General features: G+C 45.9%; 1 protein-coding gene across 1 annotated transcript; it reads left to right on the top strand.

The window, feature by feature from the left end:
- The first annotated feature begins 649 nt into the window (after positions 1 to 649).
- On the top strand, positions 650 to 12,416 carry LOC117962994 (uncharacterized). The gene is made up of 24 exons (XM_059013031.1): positions 650 to 792; positions 1,037 to 1,092; positions 1,649 to 1,738; positions 1,972 to 2,096; positions 2,453 to 2,596; positions 3,269 to 3,344; positions 3,618 to 3,640; positions 3,985 to 4,209; positions 4,933 to 5,029; positions 5,494 to 5,717; positions 6,285 to 6,438; positions 6,701 to 6,909; positions 7,201 to 7,318; positions 7,574 to 7,749; positions 8,149 to 8,266; positions 8,850 to 9,019; positions 9,251 to 9,348; positions 9,512 to 9,651; positions 10,024 to 10,071; positions 10,274 to 10,457; positions 10,545 to 10,683; positions 10,857 to 10,944; positions 11,389 to 11,487; positions 12,284 to 12,416. Exons 1-24 carry the CDS (start codon positions 770 to 772, stop codon positions 12,376 to 12,378), a joined length of 2,919 nt encoding a protein of 972 aa, XP_058869014.1. The 5' UTR covers positions 650 to 769; the 3' UTR covers positions 12,379 to 12,416.
- The last annotated feature ends 6,295 nt before the right edge of the window (positions 12,417 to 18,711 follow it).

Consider the following 18,711-nt stretch of genomic DNA (forward strand, 5'->3'; position numbering starts at 1 on the left):
AGGTAGCCGGGTGCAGTCTGGTCCAAGGCATCTGTAGGCTAGTACTTTTGAATGTTATTAATGTTTGAATGTTATCACCGTTGGAAAAGATAAAGTTAAGCTTCCCAAACCAAGTGCTCAACACACACAAAAAGAAAAAAGAAAAAAAAAAGTGTTTCTAGTTTATACACATTATATATATATATATATATCAGCTACTTCCTAATTTAAATAAGATTTTTTTTTAAAACATAAATAAGACTGCACTTACTGTAAAAAGAGCGCGATGGCTATTGTATCTGTCCTCCACGCTGATTGCCCGAATAACCACGACACCTCAACACCACCGACATCGTTTAACCGGACCCGACCCGACTATATATACTGGAGACGCCGGGTCTCGGCAGCGATAGCAGGTGGGATTGATCAAGCAATTCCGACCCATTGCGCGCTCTGGAGGATCAATTGAGGAAATCGACCCGCATTGCGTCATTAATTAAATTAAACTCAGAAAACAAAATACTACTAATGATGATGATGATGATGATAACTGGGGACACCCGATCAGCAGTTAATCACGCGTGATTAAGACCACGTGTTGACTCTTCAGTTCAATCTCAGTCAGGTGCTGTGATCGGAAGCGGTGCGATTCTGAGGGCTTTATAAACCCCGGGGCGCGCCGCGTCCCACCAAGCGAGCGAACGCAGCGGCTTCTTTCTGTGGTAGAGAAGCGAGGTTTTGTCAGTGATTGCTGATCTGTGGTGGACACGGCTGGAGAAATCGTATTGAGATGGGGTTCAGGCTGCTTTTAGGGTGAGTTTAATTTTTTTAAACTGGATTTTAAGATAGGTATAGATATTGTCTCACTATTCGTGGACTGTGGTTATCACATTTTCAACCAATTCCACCAACCCCTCTATCTGTGCACATTTAAAATAATTAACAATTTAGCATAGTCCTTGATCTGTTAGCATTCTCCTTCAGTTAACTGGCTCCTGCGGATGAGTGTGCCGGATGTCTATGAATTCACATGTATATGTGATTATTATTGTTCCAGAGTTGCCTGGTTATGCGCGGTGTTGCCGGCTGGCTTGGTCGCTCAGGACTTGTCGGGTAAGATCAATATTCACGCCGCAGAACAATCTCCAGTCTGCAGTGTAATATATCTGTATCACTTGGGTTCATGTGGTACTTGTGTGTCTCGGGTTCACAAACCCAACTCTACACTAATGTTGGGGTATTTAATGTTATCCAGTTGGGCTAGTCCAGGACTCCCGCTAACTGGAATCTGTGTATGTCTATCACAGTATTATCGGATATGTTTAATAAATTGATTGACCGCCCTTGTATACAGAATAAAAGGGTGATGGTTCTCGGGGCAGATCAGATAATTGACAGTCATTCGAGATGCTTAATGAAGAGAATTAATTGAACTGGGAACTCGCCCTTGATTTGGCATGTAACGTTTAGACTTCCTGAACGCTGTAGTTGGTTCAAGTTATGAGTATTGTATTAATCGATTGAATTGGCAGCTTTGTTTCAGCTTATGAAACGCTATATAGCCAACTTACAAAACGTTTTATCTATTCTATTTAATATGGTGTGTGACTTTGTATTGCTGGTGTTCTTAAATAACGGAGCGGCTCTGTGCGTTCATTTCTGACTTCAGGTAACTTTGTGACCGAGTGCCGGGATCGGTACTTCTGGATGTCAACCAATGGCAAGTTTGCCGGCGGTAACTTTCGCTTTGACGTCATCGGTAAGTTGGGTCGACGGCAGCTGTGCGGGCATTCGGGTTTTGAGTATAGGGTAAAACGTTGGGTTTTTTGTTAATAAAAACCTTGTGGGGTATCAGAATTAATTTAAAGGAAACTCTTACTGGCTGGTTAAGAGTGCCACAGATAAACGGAATCTCTGAAATGATTTCAATCCCTATGGGATTTGCTCGGTACCCCGTTGCGATGTTCTCCCTCATTTTTATCCCCCTTTCAGATAGAAGCGGGGTTTACCCGCTGAATGACAGCTACGCAGCGGCGTGCGGGTTTACGTATTCCTTCAACCTTCCCGGAGACTTGATCTTCAGAGCGTCGTTCTTGGCCTGTCACGTGGAGAGCGTGGTGAGTACGTCACTGCAGTAAAACAAAAACCCGCTTTACACTCTCGTACACCGCAACGCGGGACTGAAAAAAACACATGCATCTATATAATCCTGTTCCCTTTATCAATTACGATGTTCATTAAGTCTGCAATCGGCAGGTAAACATCTCGCAATGGCAACGCATTCATTTGAAGTCAGTTTGGTGCATGAAGTTCCTTTCAATTGAAAGAGGTGAACTATCTCAGAAATGGTCTCCCATTCCTTTTAGGGGTGCAATGGTCTTGTCATCCACCCTGTTTTTGGAAGTCCTAGCCCCGTATGCCGCTTGTGAAGAAGTCTCTAGTACTGACCCCGTTCTTTCTCCGTTCTCTCTAGAATGACGTCTCCTATGCGCTCCAGTACCGCTTCGTGAGACTGGACTCTCTGGGCAGAGAGACGGTCTACCCCTTCTCCCTGTCCTGCAGCACGGAGAGCCCCTGGAACCCCCGTGAGATCGTCTGTGAGGATAACTACATGGAGGTGAAGGGGACCCCCGAAACTAGGGTTCACAATTGAGCAATGTATCTGCTCCTATTAATTGATCAATCACACCCTAGTGATTCAAGGATGGAAATGACTCCTATTGCATAGCAGTTTCACCCATTCCAGGTTTTATGATCAGCTTGATTTTACCCACAGTGTGTAGGTAACAACCTTGGGTGTCTTAATTGTAGTAAAACCAGGATTGGATCAAACTGCTTTGCATTGGGAGTCTTATTTTGCTCCCTGGGCAGCAGTGGAGTGGTGGTTAGGGCTCTGGACTCTTGACCGGAGGGTTGTGGGTTCAATCCCTAGTGGGGGACACTGCTGCTGTACCCTTGAGCAAGGTACTTTACCTAGTTTGCTCCAGTAAAAACCCAACTGTATAAATGGGTAAGTGTATATAAAAATAATGCGATATCTTGTAACAATTGCAAGTCGCCCTGGATAAGGGTGTCTGTTAAATTATTCTAACTAATGGAGTTACAGTTCAGGGGTAAACGCGATTCCTGTTGCATAGCAGTTTCACTTCCGGTCCAGGTTTTACTGTGAGCTTGATTTTAGCCACAGTGTGCCTAGGTAACAAGCTTGTCACAAAACCAGGCACGTCTGTGCCTGCTATGCATGGGGAGTCTGGCTCCAATCCCTGCTGTTCAAACCTCCTGCCCCCAGGTGTCTGTCAGGAAGAATGTCCCGGTCATCGCTCAGGAAGGACTGGAGAAGGAGGACTGGGAAGCGGCTCTCCATAGTGAGTGAACTTTCAACTGGGATGGGGGGTGGTGGGGGGGGGGGGTACAGGGCTTCCCAGGTCCTGGAGGACCCGTTGTGTCTGTTTAATTCTGCCTGAGCACTCAATTGAACTATTGGCTTAAGACTTCTTTAATTGTTCAGCATCTAAATGGCTGGCAGTGTATTCAACTTTTAGAAGTAACTTAAGCTGAGGACAATTGCAGGCTTAAGCACGATTAGATGAGTGAAGGGTGTAAGCAATTGATAAACTGGTTGGAATGGGAATCTGCAGATGCAGGGGGTCCCCAGGATGGGGTGGGGGCGGGTGTAGAGCAGGGGTGTCAAACTGTTCCTGGACGGCCACAGTGTCTTCAACCCACAGCTCTGAAGCACTTGGTTTCATTTGATTAATCGGACACATTAACATCTCTCCCGGGCCTCTGTTTGTATAGGTAGTGTACCTCATTTTTTTTTTTTGAAATCCACTAAGACAATGCAAAAATATTAACCCTATTCAATTGGCTCAAGTAAGTTCATTGAGAGAAGCTGGAATGGACACTGTCCCTCGGAGTGGAGTTTGATGCCTCTGGTGTAGAGGTTTCTTTCTGTAGTGCTTGCAGTGCCTCTTGTGGACACTCTCTGAACTGCACCTCTTGCAGCTCCCCCGAATGGCTCTGGGTCTCAGCTGGCTTTTCGTTTGTGTTGCTCTGCAGGCCCAGGGAGCGGTGATGTCCGAGTGGCAGGTGGTGTTCCACAAGACCGGGATGCCCCCCAAAACCATGACCGCAGCGGACGCCCGTACTGCAGGATACCTCGTCAACTCCACGTCCAGCCGCGTCATTTTCAGGTCGCCCTACAGCATGCCCATGTCCGAGGTGCTGCTGGTGAGTTCTTAAAATACTGTGATCCCAAACCAGCTTCCATTATTTAATAGCGTCCTTTTGTGTGCGAGCGTCCGAGGGCTCTCCAGAAATAGAGGCAAAAAATGGGATATTACGAGCTTGGCATTTTAATACTGATGGATTTAAAGTTAAATCTCTTGCAATCAACTTAATTTTCTGAATTTAATTTGACTATAGCTGCCTTCTCAATTTTGCATATGACTAAGAGTAAAATCTAGCCCAATTTAATCTTGTGAACAATTTAGATCTATTTAAGTGTTTTGTATTGCAGGATGTCATAATAGTAGTCTAGGAATGACTTTAGCAGACTCCTTTTATCCAAGGTGACTGACGGGTGTTAAAATGCAAGATTCATATTTGCACTTGCTGTAAACCACACTTCAAAATACTTGTAGGATGCTACAAGTGAAGATTACAGCAAGTTGTGTCTATAGTGGTGCAATAATGCATCAGCTGAGGATCCAGTAATGTGGTGCTGAGGTCAGGAGAGTCCAGAGCAGGAGGGGTGGATCGGGAGATCTACAAGCACAATCTGAACAGGGGGGGGGTCTTGAGGGGGCAGTGAGGTGCGGGGCTCGTCGCGGTCTCTGCTCCAGTGAGGTGCGGGGCTCGTCGCGGTCTCTGCTCCGGTGAGGTGCGGGGCTCGTTGTGGGCTCTGCTCCAGTGAGGCGCAGTCTCTGCTCCAACGCGCTTCTCTATCCTCAGGTGTCGGGGATCCCTGTGGAAGTCGTCAGAGCCACTGTGTTCTACAAGCAGAGGTGGATGCTGCTATTGGTGGACACTTCAGCTGCCTGCGCTAAGAGTGAGTCACCGAGGAGCACAGCAATCCTAGGAGGGCTAATGGTCTGGAAGCATTACCTGAGCTGGGAACTGAAGTGGAACAGTCTAGTGCATTGTACACTTGACTTTGCATTGGCTGCAATAGCAACACTTTGACACCTGGTGGCACTGTTATGTGGAACTCATTCTTCCACAACCTATTAACCCATTAAGTGCCATTGTCCTCCTTTTTGAGGATGGGGTGTAACTTTTCATATTTCAACATGTGACTGACATAGCTCCATGTTAAATCTCTACCCTAACATATTAAGTCTAGTGTCAAACTGCATAAATTCTCCAAAGTTTACTAGTTCTGGTTCTAGTGTTTGGAAGTGCTTAATCTTCCATGCATTAAGACCATAAACATCTTGTCATCTGACTTTTAAAGGAGGGGGGGGGAGGAGAATAGTATACCATGGCAAAATGCCTCCCGTTATCTCTTTCCAGACCCCTCTGTTTTCGATGGCACCTACCTGAGCTGGGTCACCCCGAGGCTCATCACCCCGCTGGTCTTGCATCCCACCAAGTTCCTGGATAAACGGATCACAATGGGGGTGGAGGGGAGGGGCCTGGATGAGGTCGCTGCTACCAGCAGGGGGTACCAGCTGCTAGTCAACCGCACTGCAGTGGAAATCCGCATTCCCTTCGGAGCTGTGGGGGGGTATCGCAAGGTAAGATAGCCAGGGACCCTCTGGTTGGGTCTCTGTCTGTGGAGGCTTGGTGATTTTTAGAGAAGGGCTTTTTCCTGGCTTGGCCGCTGACCCTGAGTGAGTCACTTCACCTTGTGCTCCGTCCTTCGGATGAGACGTAAAACAAACGAGGCCCTATTGGAAGTGACTCTGCAGCAGTTGTGAGGCATAGTTCACACCCCTAGTCTCGTCAAGTTGCTTTAGAGAAGCATCTTGCTAAACAATTAAAAGCCCCTTTCTCCCTGGAGAAGGGGGTGTAGTGGCAGCAGTATTGCTTGTCACTTCTCCCTGTATCTGGGGGAAATCCCTTGTTAACTACTTGGCATAAGTTATTGCATATGAGAATCTGGGGATATAGGGGGAAGACTTGTTTCTTAACAGATGCTTTTATCCAAGGTGACTTGGACTAGGGGGGTGTGAACTATGCATCAGCTGCAGAGTCGCTTGCAACAACGTCTCCCCCGAAAGACTGAGCACAAGGAGAAGTGACTTGCTCAGGGTCACAGTCAGATGTTGTACTGATTTGCATATCTAACTTTTTGTCTTTAGAGTCATGTGATTGATAACAAGTACAACCAGATGTATGAGATTGACCTTTTCCTGGAGCACCAATGGGCCGATGACCTGTGGGAGGTGACCCAGCACCGCTCCTTCAAGCCAGCCCGCTCCCCCTACCTCCCTGAGACCCCTTATGTGGTCAACAGTGAGTACTCTCCACAGCCCCGCACTGTTGGTGTAACCTTGGAGCATGCAATTTGGGGGTGAACAGGGTTAGAAATTAGTGCTGCTGCACCCAGTCCTGGGGTTCAGAGCTCCCCTCAATGAAGTCTGTTATTGAAGTAATCAGGAGTTTGAGCAGGGTTACAAACTCGCACTAGCCCTGCTGCTGCACCCGGTCCTGGGGTTCAGAGCTCTGTTCAGTTATGTTTCTTGCTCTTCATCTCTCTCTCTATCCCTGTTCTCAGACACCGTCCCGAGTGAGAAGGGCTTCACGGTGACCCTTGGTAACTTCAAGCCGGACGTCGAGCTGAAGAACTTGACCCTCAACGGGGTTCCCCTGACCCTTCCTGAGGCCCAGAACAGAGGCGTGAAGATCAGCGAGGTCCAGCATCCCAACGGCACCAAGGACTTCGTCCTGAAGGTCCCCTTCAACAACCCGCTGGTCTCTGCAGAGGTGAGGATTAACCCCACTTGAATAAGGAGGTACCAAACCATTGAACACAACCATACCATTGGAAAAAGCCTCCTGTTCACTGTGAAAGATGGCTTAACTTGTATACACGTGACCATGATGTGTCACAGGGGAAGACTCTAGAACAAACCTGCAACATGAATTATACAGGAAACCTAATTGCACATGGACTGTAGCATGCACTGCCTTGGAGAATGGCCTGTCTGCAGCAGGTGACAGTCCAGGATTTGGGGGGTGGTTCTGTCTAACCTTTGACCCAATTTTCTCCTGCAGTACATTGGGGCTCTCATCAGGAGGTACACCTTGAACATCAACTACACCTTGAACATTGTCCCCCAGAATGAGTCGTATTTTCACCCGGCTGCTATTGTGTGCGATGTGAAGGATGTTAGTAAGTGAACTGGGGGGGGGGATTTCTTGACTAGTTAGATCTGCAAGAGCTTTGCCAGGTTCACCTACTTGCAACAACCCCATACCTGACATGGGCTACATTGTGGCATTGACTTTTCTGTCTTCAACATTGTACCACCGATCTTGTATGTCGCCGACTGTTTCAAAGCCAATTGGATACAGAATATGCCAAACTACAAAGTGGAGATTTTGAAAGCAACATTTGTTGACCGACCTACCAATCCCTTCCCTCTAGATCTTCCTGATGTCAAAGGCTTTTGTACGAACCGCAGCGTGGTTTTCGAAGTGACCCCGGGCAACATGGACTCCAGCTGGGAGCTCTGCATTGGGAGCCGCCCTCTACCCTACACCATCGCTGAGCCCAAGATCACCATCGAGTTGCCACTCTTTAGCATTGGCTACATCTATGAGGTGAGGATCTCCCAGGGGTTTAACAATGAATCCAGGGCTAGCATGGTTTGGTCAACTGGTAGCCTCTACCGAGGGACTTCTATGCCCAGCCATGCAGAGAATTGACCATTGGGTTGGTTAGTTTGAGTTTTAGTTGCCATTAATCTTGCTACACTCTGTAGGACTGATTTGTTACCGACTGAAATTCTCACACCAACGCAGGCTTTCCTGTAGGTAAATCTAAGTGACAAGTCTTGTTGTTTTCTAATACATTTTGAACACTACTCCTAGATGCACCCCCAAACTGAGGCAGCATGCTTGGTTTCAGAGGTATCAAACTCCCCATGCTTGTTCACTTCAAGTACGTTGCTCCAAGGGTACTGCCAGCCGTGACATGTCCCCTGCTTCCTCCCTCCCCAGGACATCTCTCTGAGGGGCCTCACCGTTCGAGTGGAGCTGAACATGAGGAACGTCAAGACCTTGCAGGTCGAGAAGCAGTTTGTGCAACGCTGCCCAATCCCAACCAGGGAGCTGCTGGGTGAGGAGGACTCCTTCACTGTGGTGGACGCTTCTCACCAGAACTAGCCACTCCAAGGATCCTATTGCCATGCATTCTGAGCCTGTGGGACTTCCGTTCTTGAATGTCCTTCATATTTTTGAAGTGGTCCCCAGTTTATGGCTGATCTAGTTGCAGAGTTCAGGGTCTTGAGTTTTCATGTCTGTTGGGAATCCTAGCTCTGATACGAGAACTCCTAATTAAGTAGCCTTTTGTTTTTGGAGACGACTTAATTGACAAGTTGAATTCACTTGTTGCCACTGTAAATATTTAGTTAATTGCAATCTTGATCAATGTGTTGGAATTCCTTTAGGGAACCCTGCTTTTAACTTGCATGCAAGTCCTAGCAAAAAATGGTTGCACTGTAGTCAATCTGGCTGCATGGAAGCTGGGTGTGAAGAGCTAGCTTGAGGTAGGGTTAGGACAAGGAGTTGAGGAGAATGACACTAGTCCAGCTTGAAGTGTAGACCTCTGACTTGCAGGATCTGGTGATGTTATTGGGGTAGCATGGCGTTGCCTTGATTCTGTCTGGTCTCTAATTCATTCTTCTCCTCCCCCGCCACAGTGTGCTTTCCTAACGGAGTGGTGACGGTGGTGGCTGTGACCATGGAGCCCATACCATTAGTGGATCCCAGCAAGACCACCCTGCTGGACAAGACCTGCAAACCCAAAGAGTTTGACGCGACCAGGGCTCTCTTCACCTTTGGGGTGAACACCTGTGGGACCAGGAGCCAGGTGAGCTGGGGCTTCCTGTGTGGTGTTGTGGGTCAAGGCAATGGTCCTTCATACAGGTCTGGCACTGGTAGACCTGCACTGGATCATTTGGTTGTGTTTTTTAACATTGTTTTATCCAAAGCAACTGGGGAGTGGTTGACTATGCATTAACTGTCTGGTAGTCTTTAGATTTTGCTATTGGGAGGTCAGCTTTGTATTGCCAGCATGCTTTTCTGGCTCCTGTGTTTTCAGATTGTGGGTAACTACCTGATCTACGAGAACGAGGTGCTGTATACCAGAGCGCTGTTCCCACCCAATGCTCCAGTCATCACCAGGGACTCTGAATACAGGTGAGCACAGGGAGTCTCCTGGTTCACAGGGAACTGTGGTGATGTCATAGGCTGTGACATCACACAGCCCATTTGCCCTGAACCGGACTACCCAGCTGGACCATGCAGTCAGTTTTACACACGACTCCAGCCCCTGATCTAAACCTGTGTCGTTACCTCGTAGGCTGACGATCCGCTGTCGTTACCCCCTCAACGACACCCTGACGCTGGCTGCTGAAAGGAAGGCGGTCCCTGCTCCAGCCCCCTACTCTGTGCGGGGGCTTGGGTCCCTGCACGTCCGGTCTTATGACCCTATGAGCAGAGGTACAGAGTATCTAGCAAGCTGAACCAGGCTCGTCTCCTGGGACTAAAGGATATAAAATCTCTTCAACAGTTTGCTTTGATCCATTGTTTGTGCTGCGTTTAGGAACCTGCCAGCTGGTTAACTTTGCTTATGGTAAATGACTGAACACTCTGTGTAGAGCGAGATGACTTCAAGGTCTTCATTGAACATTGGCTGCATCAAAAATCATTAAATGTTCTACTTGGCATTTACTGTTTCAGCTGAGCATTTTAAATGGAACATTTCTTTAGAGATCTGTCCATTTTGAAATGGATGTGCTTTTCATGTGTGGTAGCCCTCTCTGTCTTTTTAAGCCTTTTAGCATTTTACGAAATCCTTATTTTGTTTTGCAGCCAAGAGTCCCAGAGATGTTCTGAATCTGAAGGCTCGGCTAGCCAGGGGTGAGTTGAACTCTGTCTTCACTTCCACTTGTCAAATTCTGCTCTGTAGTCTTCATTCTAAACTCCCAGAGCTGGTCACATTGGCCCACTGTCCAGATTAGACTACAACTTCCATGAGCCCCTGTCCTTGCTATGAAGGGAGTCCTGAACTCCAGTGCTTCAAAAGCACGGCAGTGACTACAATTTTTTTTTTCTCATCTAGATGTGAGCTACTCCCAGTTCTACTCTGCATTCCCTGTGTCCCAGTCTCTGCTGGAGCCAGTGTTTCTGCAGGTTGAGCTCCAGCAGCCTCATAGCCAGACTGACCGCCTCATCCTGCAGGACTGCTGGGCCACACTGACCCCTGAACTGGACTCCAGCCCTCAATGGGACCTGGTCACTGACCGGTGAGGGGTCTGCTAGTCCTCTAGTGCTGCCCATTCCGCTGTGCTTTCAATGCTGGCTTGCCATGACTCCTGTTCCTGTCTCTGCAGCTGCCTGGTCACTGGAGACTCGTACAGGACCCACTTCCACCCAGTGCCAGCCAGCACTCTCACCAGGAGCTCCCCCCAGCTCCAGAGGCTTGAGGTGCGGGCACAGCAGTCTAGCAAGGACTCTGCCTTCTGGAGACAGGTTAGTGCCCCCTCTCTGACTTGAACCTGGGATGATTCACTCCATGCAAAGTGCTTCAGTAGGAATGCTTTTATTAAACTTCAATAGGAAAGAGGGATTGATGCACTACTGGCTTCAGCCACAGTGTGGCAGTGTTCTCCTGTTTAATGGGAGCTGCTTCTGTCCTTCCCCAGGTGTATTTCCATTGCATGGCTGTGGTTTGTGATCCCAACCTGGAGGATACCTGCAATAAGACTTGTGTGCCTGGAGCCCAGAGATCTGGTGAGCATCTGGAGATCAGTCCTGTAATACAAGCAAGCATGACCAGCTGCAGTACAGCATCAACACTGCTGTATTGAAGCTGCTATCATTGAGTGAAGGGAACACAAAGCCTAATCTATTTAGATTTGAATATCCTGATGGGTCCTTCCTGTGTGTGTGTGTGTGTGTGTGTGTGTATATATATATATATTATAATTCTCTATTTGAGTGGTTTAAGAGGAGATTCTTTGTATTGTGCTGGTAATGCTCTATGCATTGAGTGAGTTTATAATGATGTCTTTTCGTGCAATATCTGTTGCAATAATTTAATCCAAACCATTAAACCTGAACATTTCATTACAGTAAAATGAATCCAAAGAAATCTATATATGTCAAACCTCAGCGCTGGCAATAGTCCTTTTATCTGTACCCTGGAGAGTTGTTTCAATTTTGTCTTTCTCTCAGCCCGTAGTGTGGATCGATACAGCCAGATCAGAGGCTACATTTCTGCTGGGCCGGTCCAATTGGTACCAGAAGGACAAGTCTTGGACCTTCAAACAGCAGGTGAGACCTTGAGAGAGTTCTGTTGAATATCCTGGTCATTGAATTCTAACCCTCCTCATCCGATGCTATGGAGGGGATGCCTTTCAATATATATATATATATATAATATGAGGCTTGCTGCTCCAGAGCTTAAAGGGGGTCTATTGACAGGAGGTTCAAATCCCGGCTCAGCCACTGACTCGCTGTGTGTGACCGTGAATAAGTCACTTCACCTCCTTGTGCTCCGTCCTTCGGATGAGACGCCAAACAAACAAGGTCCTATTGGAATTGACTCTGCAGCAGTTGTGATGCAGAGTTCACATCCCTAGTCTAAGTCGCTTTGGCGAAGTGTCTGCTAATCCACTAACTTCCAGTGTTTGCAGTAATAAACCACTAGATGGTGCTAAAGGAGCACTAAGCTTTTGATGGGGTGTATGTGGTTTTATTTTTTTCACTAGAAGCATGATCAGACTGTATAGGTAACCGGCTCAGGTATGTGTCTTATTAAAATATTAGTGAAAACAGGAATAGACAAAACTATCCAACTGGTCTTATTTCCATTCCTGTGATGCTAAATCGCTATCCTATAGCCGGTATGAAATATCAGTTCTGATAATTGTCCTTCAGAACTGGATGCAGCAATTTGTAGCCAAAACTAATTATTTAAATTGAGGACTTTCCTCATGCGCGCGCCCCCCCCCCCCCCCCCCCCCCCCCAAACAAATCATGCAAATCCATAAATTTTAAGATGGTGTTCAAATGTTAGTTTACTCTTTTAATGTTTAGGACCTCCATGCTAACTTGTTTTGAATTTCAGGTGACTCCCCCTTGGTTCCGGCGCTGGGCGTGGCGTCCTCTCTCCTCGGAGTTCTGCTCGTCATTCTTGTTGCTGTCGGATTAAGGAGATGTTAAACTTGCTGTCTACCCCAATAAAGATTTTTGCATCTCGATTCTTGTGTGTCCTCCTATTGCTTTCTTGTACCCTGAAGGTACACCAGGAATCCAGCGCTGCTTGCTGTTCAAACAGTCTTTTAAGATAGTGTTTGGCTTTCATTCCAATTGAGCTCTTCATTACTTGACTACACCCTTAATTGAAATTATTTGCTTACTTAAATTTCTTAAATCCCTGCAGATTCTAAGTTTATCTAGAAGAATCTTAAATCCTATATATAATTATAGCTCTGAAGTCTAGTAAGCTAATTTAGTTCAGTTGCGTAATTTGGCGCTCTGTTAGAAAGAAGTGACAGGTTGAGGGGTCTCCCAGGACCGGGATTTGGGGAACCCTTTTTTGAAAGGGGTAAAAGCTGCTAGCGTCTGGTCTCAATTCAAACCGATGCGTACAGCTCTGGAGTGAATGGGTACCCGGTCAGAAACTCCACGCTATCGCTGTCAAACGTGACGCGTCCAGGTAAGGGAATGGCACGCAGAATTAAATCTCCTGCATTCTGTAAGCAAAGTGCTAAAGACTTGCTTACAGAAAGTTAATTTGCAAGGGAGGTCCGTCTGCGCTCCTCCTGTTCATGGTACCTGCGCTCGGTCGGGTCACGCAGTGACGTCAGTGTAGGCGTGGCTAGGTGGGTGTCCGTTCTATACTCTCCCCTCGCTCTGTGTGACGTGTCTCCCAAAATCGCCACTGAATTCACAGCTGTGTCCCGTTTACTGCACTTAAACTACCAGTTAGTGTAAAATAGATGTTTTGGGGTATCTGGCTGAAATGCAGTAACACAGCGTTCACAGAACTTCCTGTTTTAATAATTGGTTTTAAGTCTTGGCTTTGCACCTTCAGATATCATGGTAGAAATCTCTCTCTCTCTCTCTCTCTCTCTCTCTCTCTCTCTCTCTCTCTCTCTCTCTCTCTCTCTCTCTCTCTCTGTCTCTGTCTGATTTTATATATATATATATCATGAATAAAAATAGTTGATAGGTACACAATGTTTAAGGAATTTAATATATATTTCTACTTTTGTGTTAGACCCGCACCTTGCCTCTCGCCTGTAAAGTTTTCTCTGTATTTGAAGGGTAATCAGGTTAGCTGGCGCATCGCGTCCACCCCTCGCCTCTCCGTTCAGTTCGAGAGGGCTGAGGCGTCGTTTCATTACAATCCAGGGACCCTGCTGCTCCGATTGTGAGGGCGCGTTTCATTACAATCCAGGGACCCCGCTGCTCCGATTGTGAGGGCGCGTTTCATTACAATCCAGGGACCCCGCTGCTCCGATTGTGAGGGCGCGTTTCATTACAATCCAGGGACCCTGCTGCTCCGATTGTGAGGGCGCGTTTCATTACAATCCAGGGACCCCGCTGCTCCGATTGTGAGGGAGCGTTTCATTACAATCCAGGGACCCTGCTGCTCCGATTGTGAGGGAGCGTTTCATTACAATCCAGGGACCCCGCTGCTCTGATTGTGAGGGAGCGTTTCATTACAATCCAGGGACCCCGCTGCTCCGATTGTGAGGGAGCGTTTCATTACAATCCAGGGACCCTGCTGCTCCGATTGTGAGGGAGCGTTTCATTACAATCCAGGGACCCCGCTGCTTCGATTGTGAGGGCGCGTTTCATTACAATCCAGGGACCCCGCTGCTCTGATTGTGAGGGAGCATTTCATTACAATCCAGGGACCCCGCTGCTTCGATTGTGAGGGAGCGTTTCATTACAATCCAGGGACCCTGCTGCTCCGATTGTGAGGGAGCGTTTCATGGCTGTTTCTTCCGCGGCAGCACCGTGGTGTGTACACGCTGTTGACATGCATCGTGTGTAGCCGTGGCAATGGGTGCACAGCCACAAAATAAATAATACAAAAATGATATATGTATTTTGCATGACGTTTTTGACAAGTTAGCCCCTCAGTGCGTGAAAAGGTGACTGTTATTTTTCTATATAGGTGAGAGTCCCTGGAGAGGAGTGACGTTAGCCTATTACGTAACAAATCATAAAAGATTAGTTTTTTTTTGGAATTCGTTAGAATCATACCCTGTGACGTCGCGTGTGTTCGGGGGGGCGTGTCTGACGCCGTGGATTGACACACGGGGGCGGAGTGACGGAGCGTCGCGGTGTGTGTTTCATTGTATCTGAACTAAAAAAAAAACCCAAAATATCGCGGGGAAGTCCGACAGCTGATGTTGGGTTAAGAAGCGAAGAACCGCAATGAGCACCGCCCATGTAAGTGAGGAGATAAACGGGGCATCGATACCCTTAAAACAGATTGCAATTTAAACTGGTCTTGTAGAATATATGAATATATATATATATATATATACACACACTACCAGTCAAAAGTTTTAGAACACCTCAATTTTTCCAGTTTTTATTGAAATTTACGCAGTTTAATGTCTCAATGCACTCTGAAATTAAAGCATAGAACAAATAAACAATTGGAGATAAAAAAAGAAATCATGGAATCGTTTTGTTTAACAAAATTTAATCTAAATTTTTGACTCCTCAAAGTAGCCACCTTTTGCAGATATAAGAGCCGAACACACTCGTGGCATTCTTTCTACAATGGAAATCAAATATTGATCGGAAAGTTCTTCCCAACACTGTTGCAGAAGTTCCCACAAATGTGTTGCACTTGTAGGTTGCTTTGCTTTCACCCTTCTGTCCAGTTCAAATTTTGATTCATCGGTCCATAAGACCTTCTTCCAGTCTTCAGTAGTCCACTGGCGGTGCTTCATGGCCCAGGCAAGCCTCTTTTTCTTATTTTGCCATCTTAGCAATGGCTTTCTTACTGCCACTCGACCTGTCAAACCTGCAGCTCGAAGTCTTCTCTTCACAGTTGAAACTGAGACTTGCTTACTTCGACCAGTGTTAAGCTGTGCTTGAAGCTGTTGTCCTGTGAGTCGCCTATCACGCAAGCTGTTGACTCTCAGAAACTTGTCTTCTGATTCTGTTCTGGCTTTGGGTCTGCCAGACCTCTTCCTGTCAGAGTTTCCTCCAGTTTCCAAGTGCCTTTTGATGGTGTAGGAAACTGTACTCACTGACACTTTGGCTTTCTTTGCAATTTCTCTAAAGGAAAGACCTACACTTTTAAGGGTTATAATGGTCTGTCTGTCTTCCTTTGTTAATTGCCTTTTTCTCGCCATTATGACAGCAATATACCAACTTCCTGCAGTACAATACTGCCCAAATAATGCTTAAGAGGGTGTAGTAACACAGTCTGTTACAACACTGCTTTTATACAGACAGAGGGTTTGTAAGTAATCAACAAAAGTTGGGACACCTGTAGGAATTGTTAGCATCAACTTTCAAGGCTTAATTTACTTCCATTGCTGCAGAACAGCTGTAAGTTGTTAACCCATTGCTTGTTCCCTGAAAAAGGCCTTTTTGTATAACTCTGAAATGTACATTACTTTTCAGTTTTTGGTAACCTAAACTTTTTTTTTTAACCTCTGGCAGTTTACCGCTTACCTTTGTACCATTTCAGGTTATTCACTGGACTTGAACTGCTTAAATTTCAATAAAAACTGGGAAAATGGGGGTGTTCTAAAACTTTTGCATGTAGGCCTACACTAAGAGGTCAGACTGAACCTCACCTTGCATTGTTTGATAAATCTTTGCCTTATCTACAAAAAACAAACCCAGTCAGCAAACGAGAGGGAGAGAGAGAGAGAGCGAGCGAGCTAAGCAAAAATCTGAAACTCCTAAAACTTAAAAACTCTCCAAAAAATGACAATAGGTGAAACTTAGGGATGAATGTCAGATTATTTGGTAGGTTCGATTTGTTTTCTTAATGCAAAACACCAGCGTGAGGACAGACGCACAGACGCACAGACACTGCAATAGGATTTCAAATACGTGTCCGCTGTTATGAAGTATGTCGGGTTGCGTGTAGCGGTTGAAACCAGAGTTCTCGCCGTTTGTTTCACGCGGTAACTGTCCTGGAAAAAGGGAAGAAAAAAGAAGTGTTTTATTTTATTTTTTTAAATGAAGATGGTCAGTAAAGCAATGGGGTCAGCGCAGTTTTATAAATTCTTCATCCCGGTGGCTGTGTTCGCTGTTCTACTCTACCTGGCAAGCCTCAGATTGTGTGAGTACTTATTATTATTATTATTATTATTATTATTATTATTATTATTATTATTATTATCATTATTATTATCTTCTTTAACGCGTTAACACACAAATTGGCTAAATTCTTAAGTTCTCAAAAGCTGTTCATTATTAGGAAGCTCTGTGGTCCAGTGGTTATAAAAAAGGACTTGTAACCAGGAGGTCCCCGGTTCAAATCCCGGCTGACTCACTGTGTGTGTGTGTGTGTGTGTGTGTGTGTGACCCTGAGCAAGTCACTTCACCTCCTTGTGCTCTGTCTTTCGGGTGAGACGTTGTTGTACGTGTTGTAGGTAGTTCACACACCCAGATTTCTGTGTGTAGTAAGTGTTATTTCCTAATTGCTTATGCCTCAAAAGTATAGAAAATGGCTATTATTCCCCACAAACTTTGCTTTTGTGACCAGGCCAGCGATATTTTGAAATTTACCTATTTTCTAGAACATTCCAGATAGATTCAGTGCTTTCCAGTAATATAAATAGTAGTATAAATACAGGGGCCTTAAGCCCACCAGTTCAGTTTAGTTCCAGCTGCCTAAATGGATACATATCTGCATTTTTCTGAGATGGCATCAAGGTCATAGGAGACTTCAAAATGGTGGCATTCCTGATGGGTCTCCAAGGCGGTTTTACCAAGTTTCCCTGCTATCTTTGCCTTTGGGACAGCAGGGACACCAAGGCGCACTACCACAGGCAGGACTGGCCACAGCGGACTGAGTTCTCTGTGGGGAGGAACAACGTCAAGTGGGAGCCACTGGTGGACCCCCGGAAGGTGCTGATGCCACCACTGCACATCAAATTGGGCCTTATGAAACAATTTGTCAGAGCTCTAGATAAGGAGTCGGCAGCCTTCAAGTACCTTCAAGACTTCTTCCCTAAGCTGTCTGAGGCAAAGGTCAAAGTGTCTTCGTTGGACCACAGATAAAGAAGATCCTGGAGTGCAATGAATTCCCCAAGAAGCTCACTAGTAAGGAGAAAGCGGCTTGGAACAGCTTTGTCGCAGTGGTTCGGGACTTCCTGGGCAATCACAAGGCCAAAAACTATGTGGAGCTGGTTGAGGCTCTGGTGAAGAACTACGGCACAATGGGCTGTAGGATGTCCCTCAAAGTCCATATCCTTGATGCTCATCTTGACAAATTCAAGGAGAACATGGGAGCGTACTTGGAGGAGCAAGGCGAGCGCTTCCACCAGGATATACTGGACTGTGAACGCCGCTACCAAGGACAGTATAACGAGAACATGATGGGAGACTACATTTGGGGGCTGATTCGTGAAAGTGATTTACAGTATAATCGTAAATCTCGAAAAACTACTCACTTCTAAATCTTCTGTAGTCATTTTTGTATTACTTTTAGTATAAATACATGTTAATTTGGATTCATATGATGTTTTTTCTGACGAAAAGACACAAATTCGCCTGTTTTCTCATTGGAAATAGGTAAATTTCAAAATATCACTGTCCTGGTCACAAAAGCAAAGTTTGTGGGGAATAATAGCCATTTTCTATACTTTTGAGGCTTAAGCAATTAGGAAATAACACTTACTACCCAGGAACAAAAATTGTGTTACATAGTGTAATATATCAAGTTGTCATTAGCACGTTGTTTTTCTTTCCAGAAATGCAGAATTTGTGTTAGCAGATTTGGTATCCTTGACTTTATTAGGCTGTAAATCTGGTGCAGAGGTTGTGCAGGCTCTCCAGATGAATGCTGCTGGCATTGCTTTGTAACAGCATTGCGTGGCTCTGCTTTCAGCCTCTTCCACAGATAGTGGTGTAGCGCACAGCACTTATGCAAATCTGTTAAAGAGAATGTAGTCCTGGGATTTTAAAATGGCATCAGAACTACATTTCCCAGTGCCTAGTGCTCCTAATGAAGCCAGCAATGACAACCATCTGGGTCAATTGCGATGAACTTGTGGATTCAGTACAGAGCTGCATACTAAGCTGCAGAGCAGCTAATCATAATCTACTTCAAACAAAAGATGGAGGCATTGTTGCTAAAAGTCCCATTGCCAAGTATTGAAAATCCCTGTTCTGTCTTCCATTTCCGATTCTGCAGTTTATAAATCCTCCATCCCTGATTCTAACTTCCATGCAGTCGTGTGAGATTGCTGTTTAAAATCTCACAACCTTGCAATCTAAAACACTACAAATAACGACTTCAAACTACAGATCATAAAATATCTAACGAGAGTGCATTTCCCA

Source organism: Acipenser ruthenus, chromosome 45 (assembly GCF_902713425.1).
Source record: "Acipenser ruthenus chromosome 45, fAciRut3.2 maternal haplotype, whole genome shotgun sequence".
In the NCBI taxonomy this organism is placed as follows: domain Eukaryota; kingdom Metazoa; phylum Chordata; class Actinopteri; order Acipenseriformes; family Acipenseridae; genus Acipenser; species Acipenser ruthenus.

Bases quoted from the DNA above. Each gene is read 5' to 3' on its own strand.
- LOC117962994 (XM_059013031.1), top strand. From the start codon at position 770: ATGGGGTTCAGGCTGCTTTTAGG. The intron at 793-1,036 runs GTGAGTTTAATT...TTATTGTTCCAG, and splicing joins GGGTTCAGGCTGCTTTTAGG to AGTTGCCTGGTTATGCGCGG. The intron at 9,349-9,511 runs GTGAGCACAGGG...GTTACCTCGTAG, and splicing joins ACCAGGGACTCTGAATACAG to GCTGACGATCCGCTGTCGTT.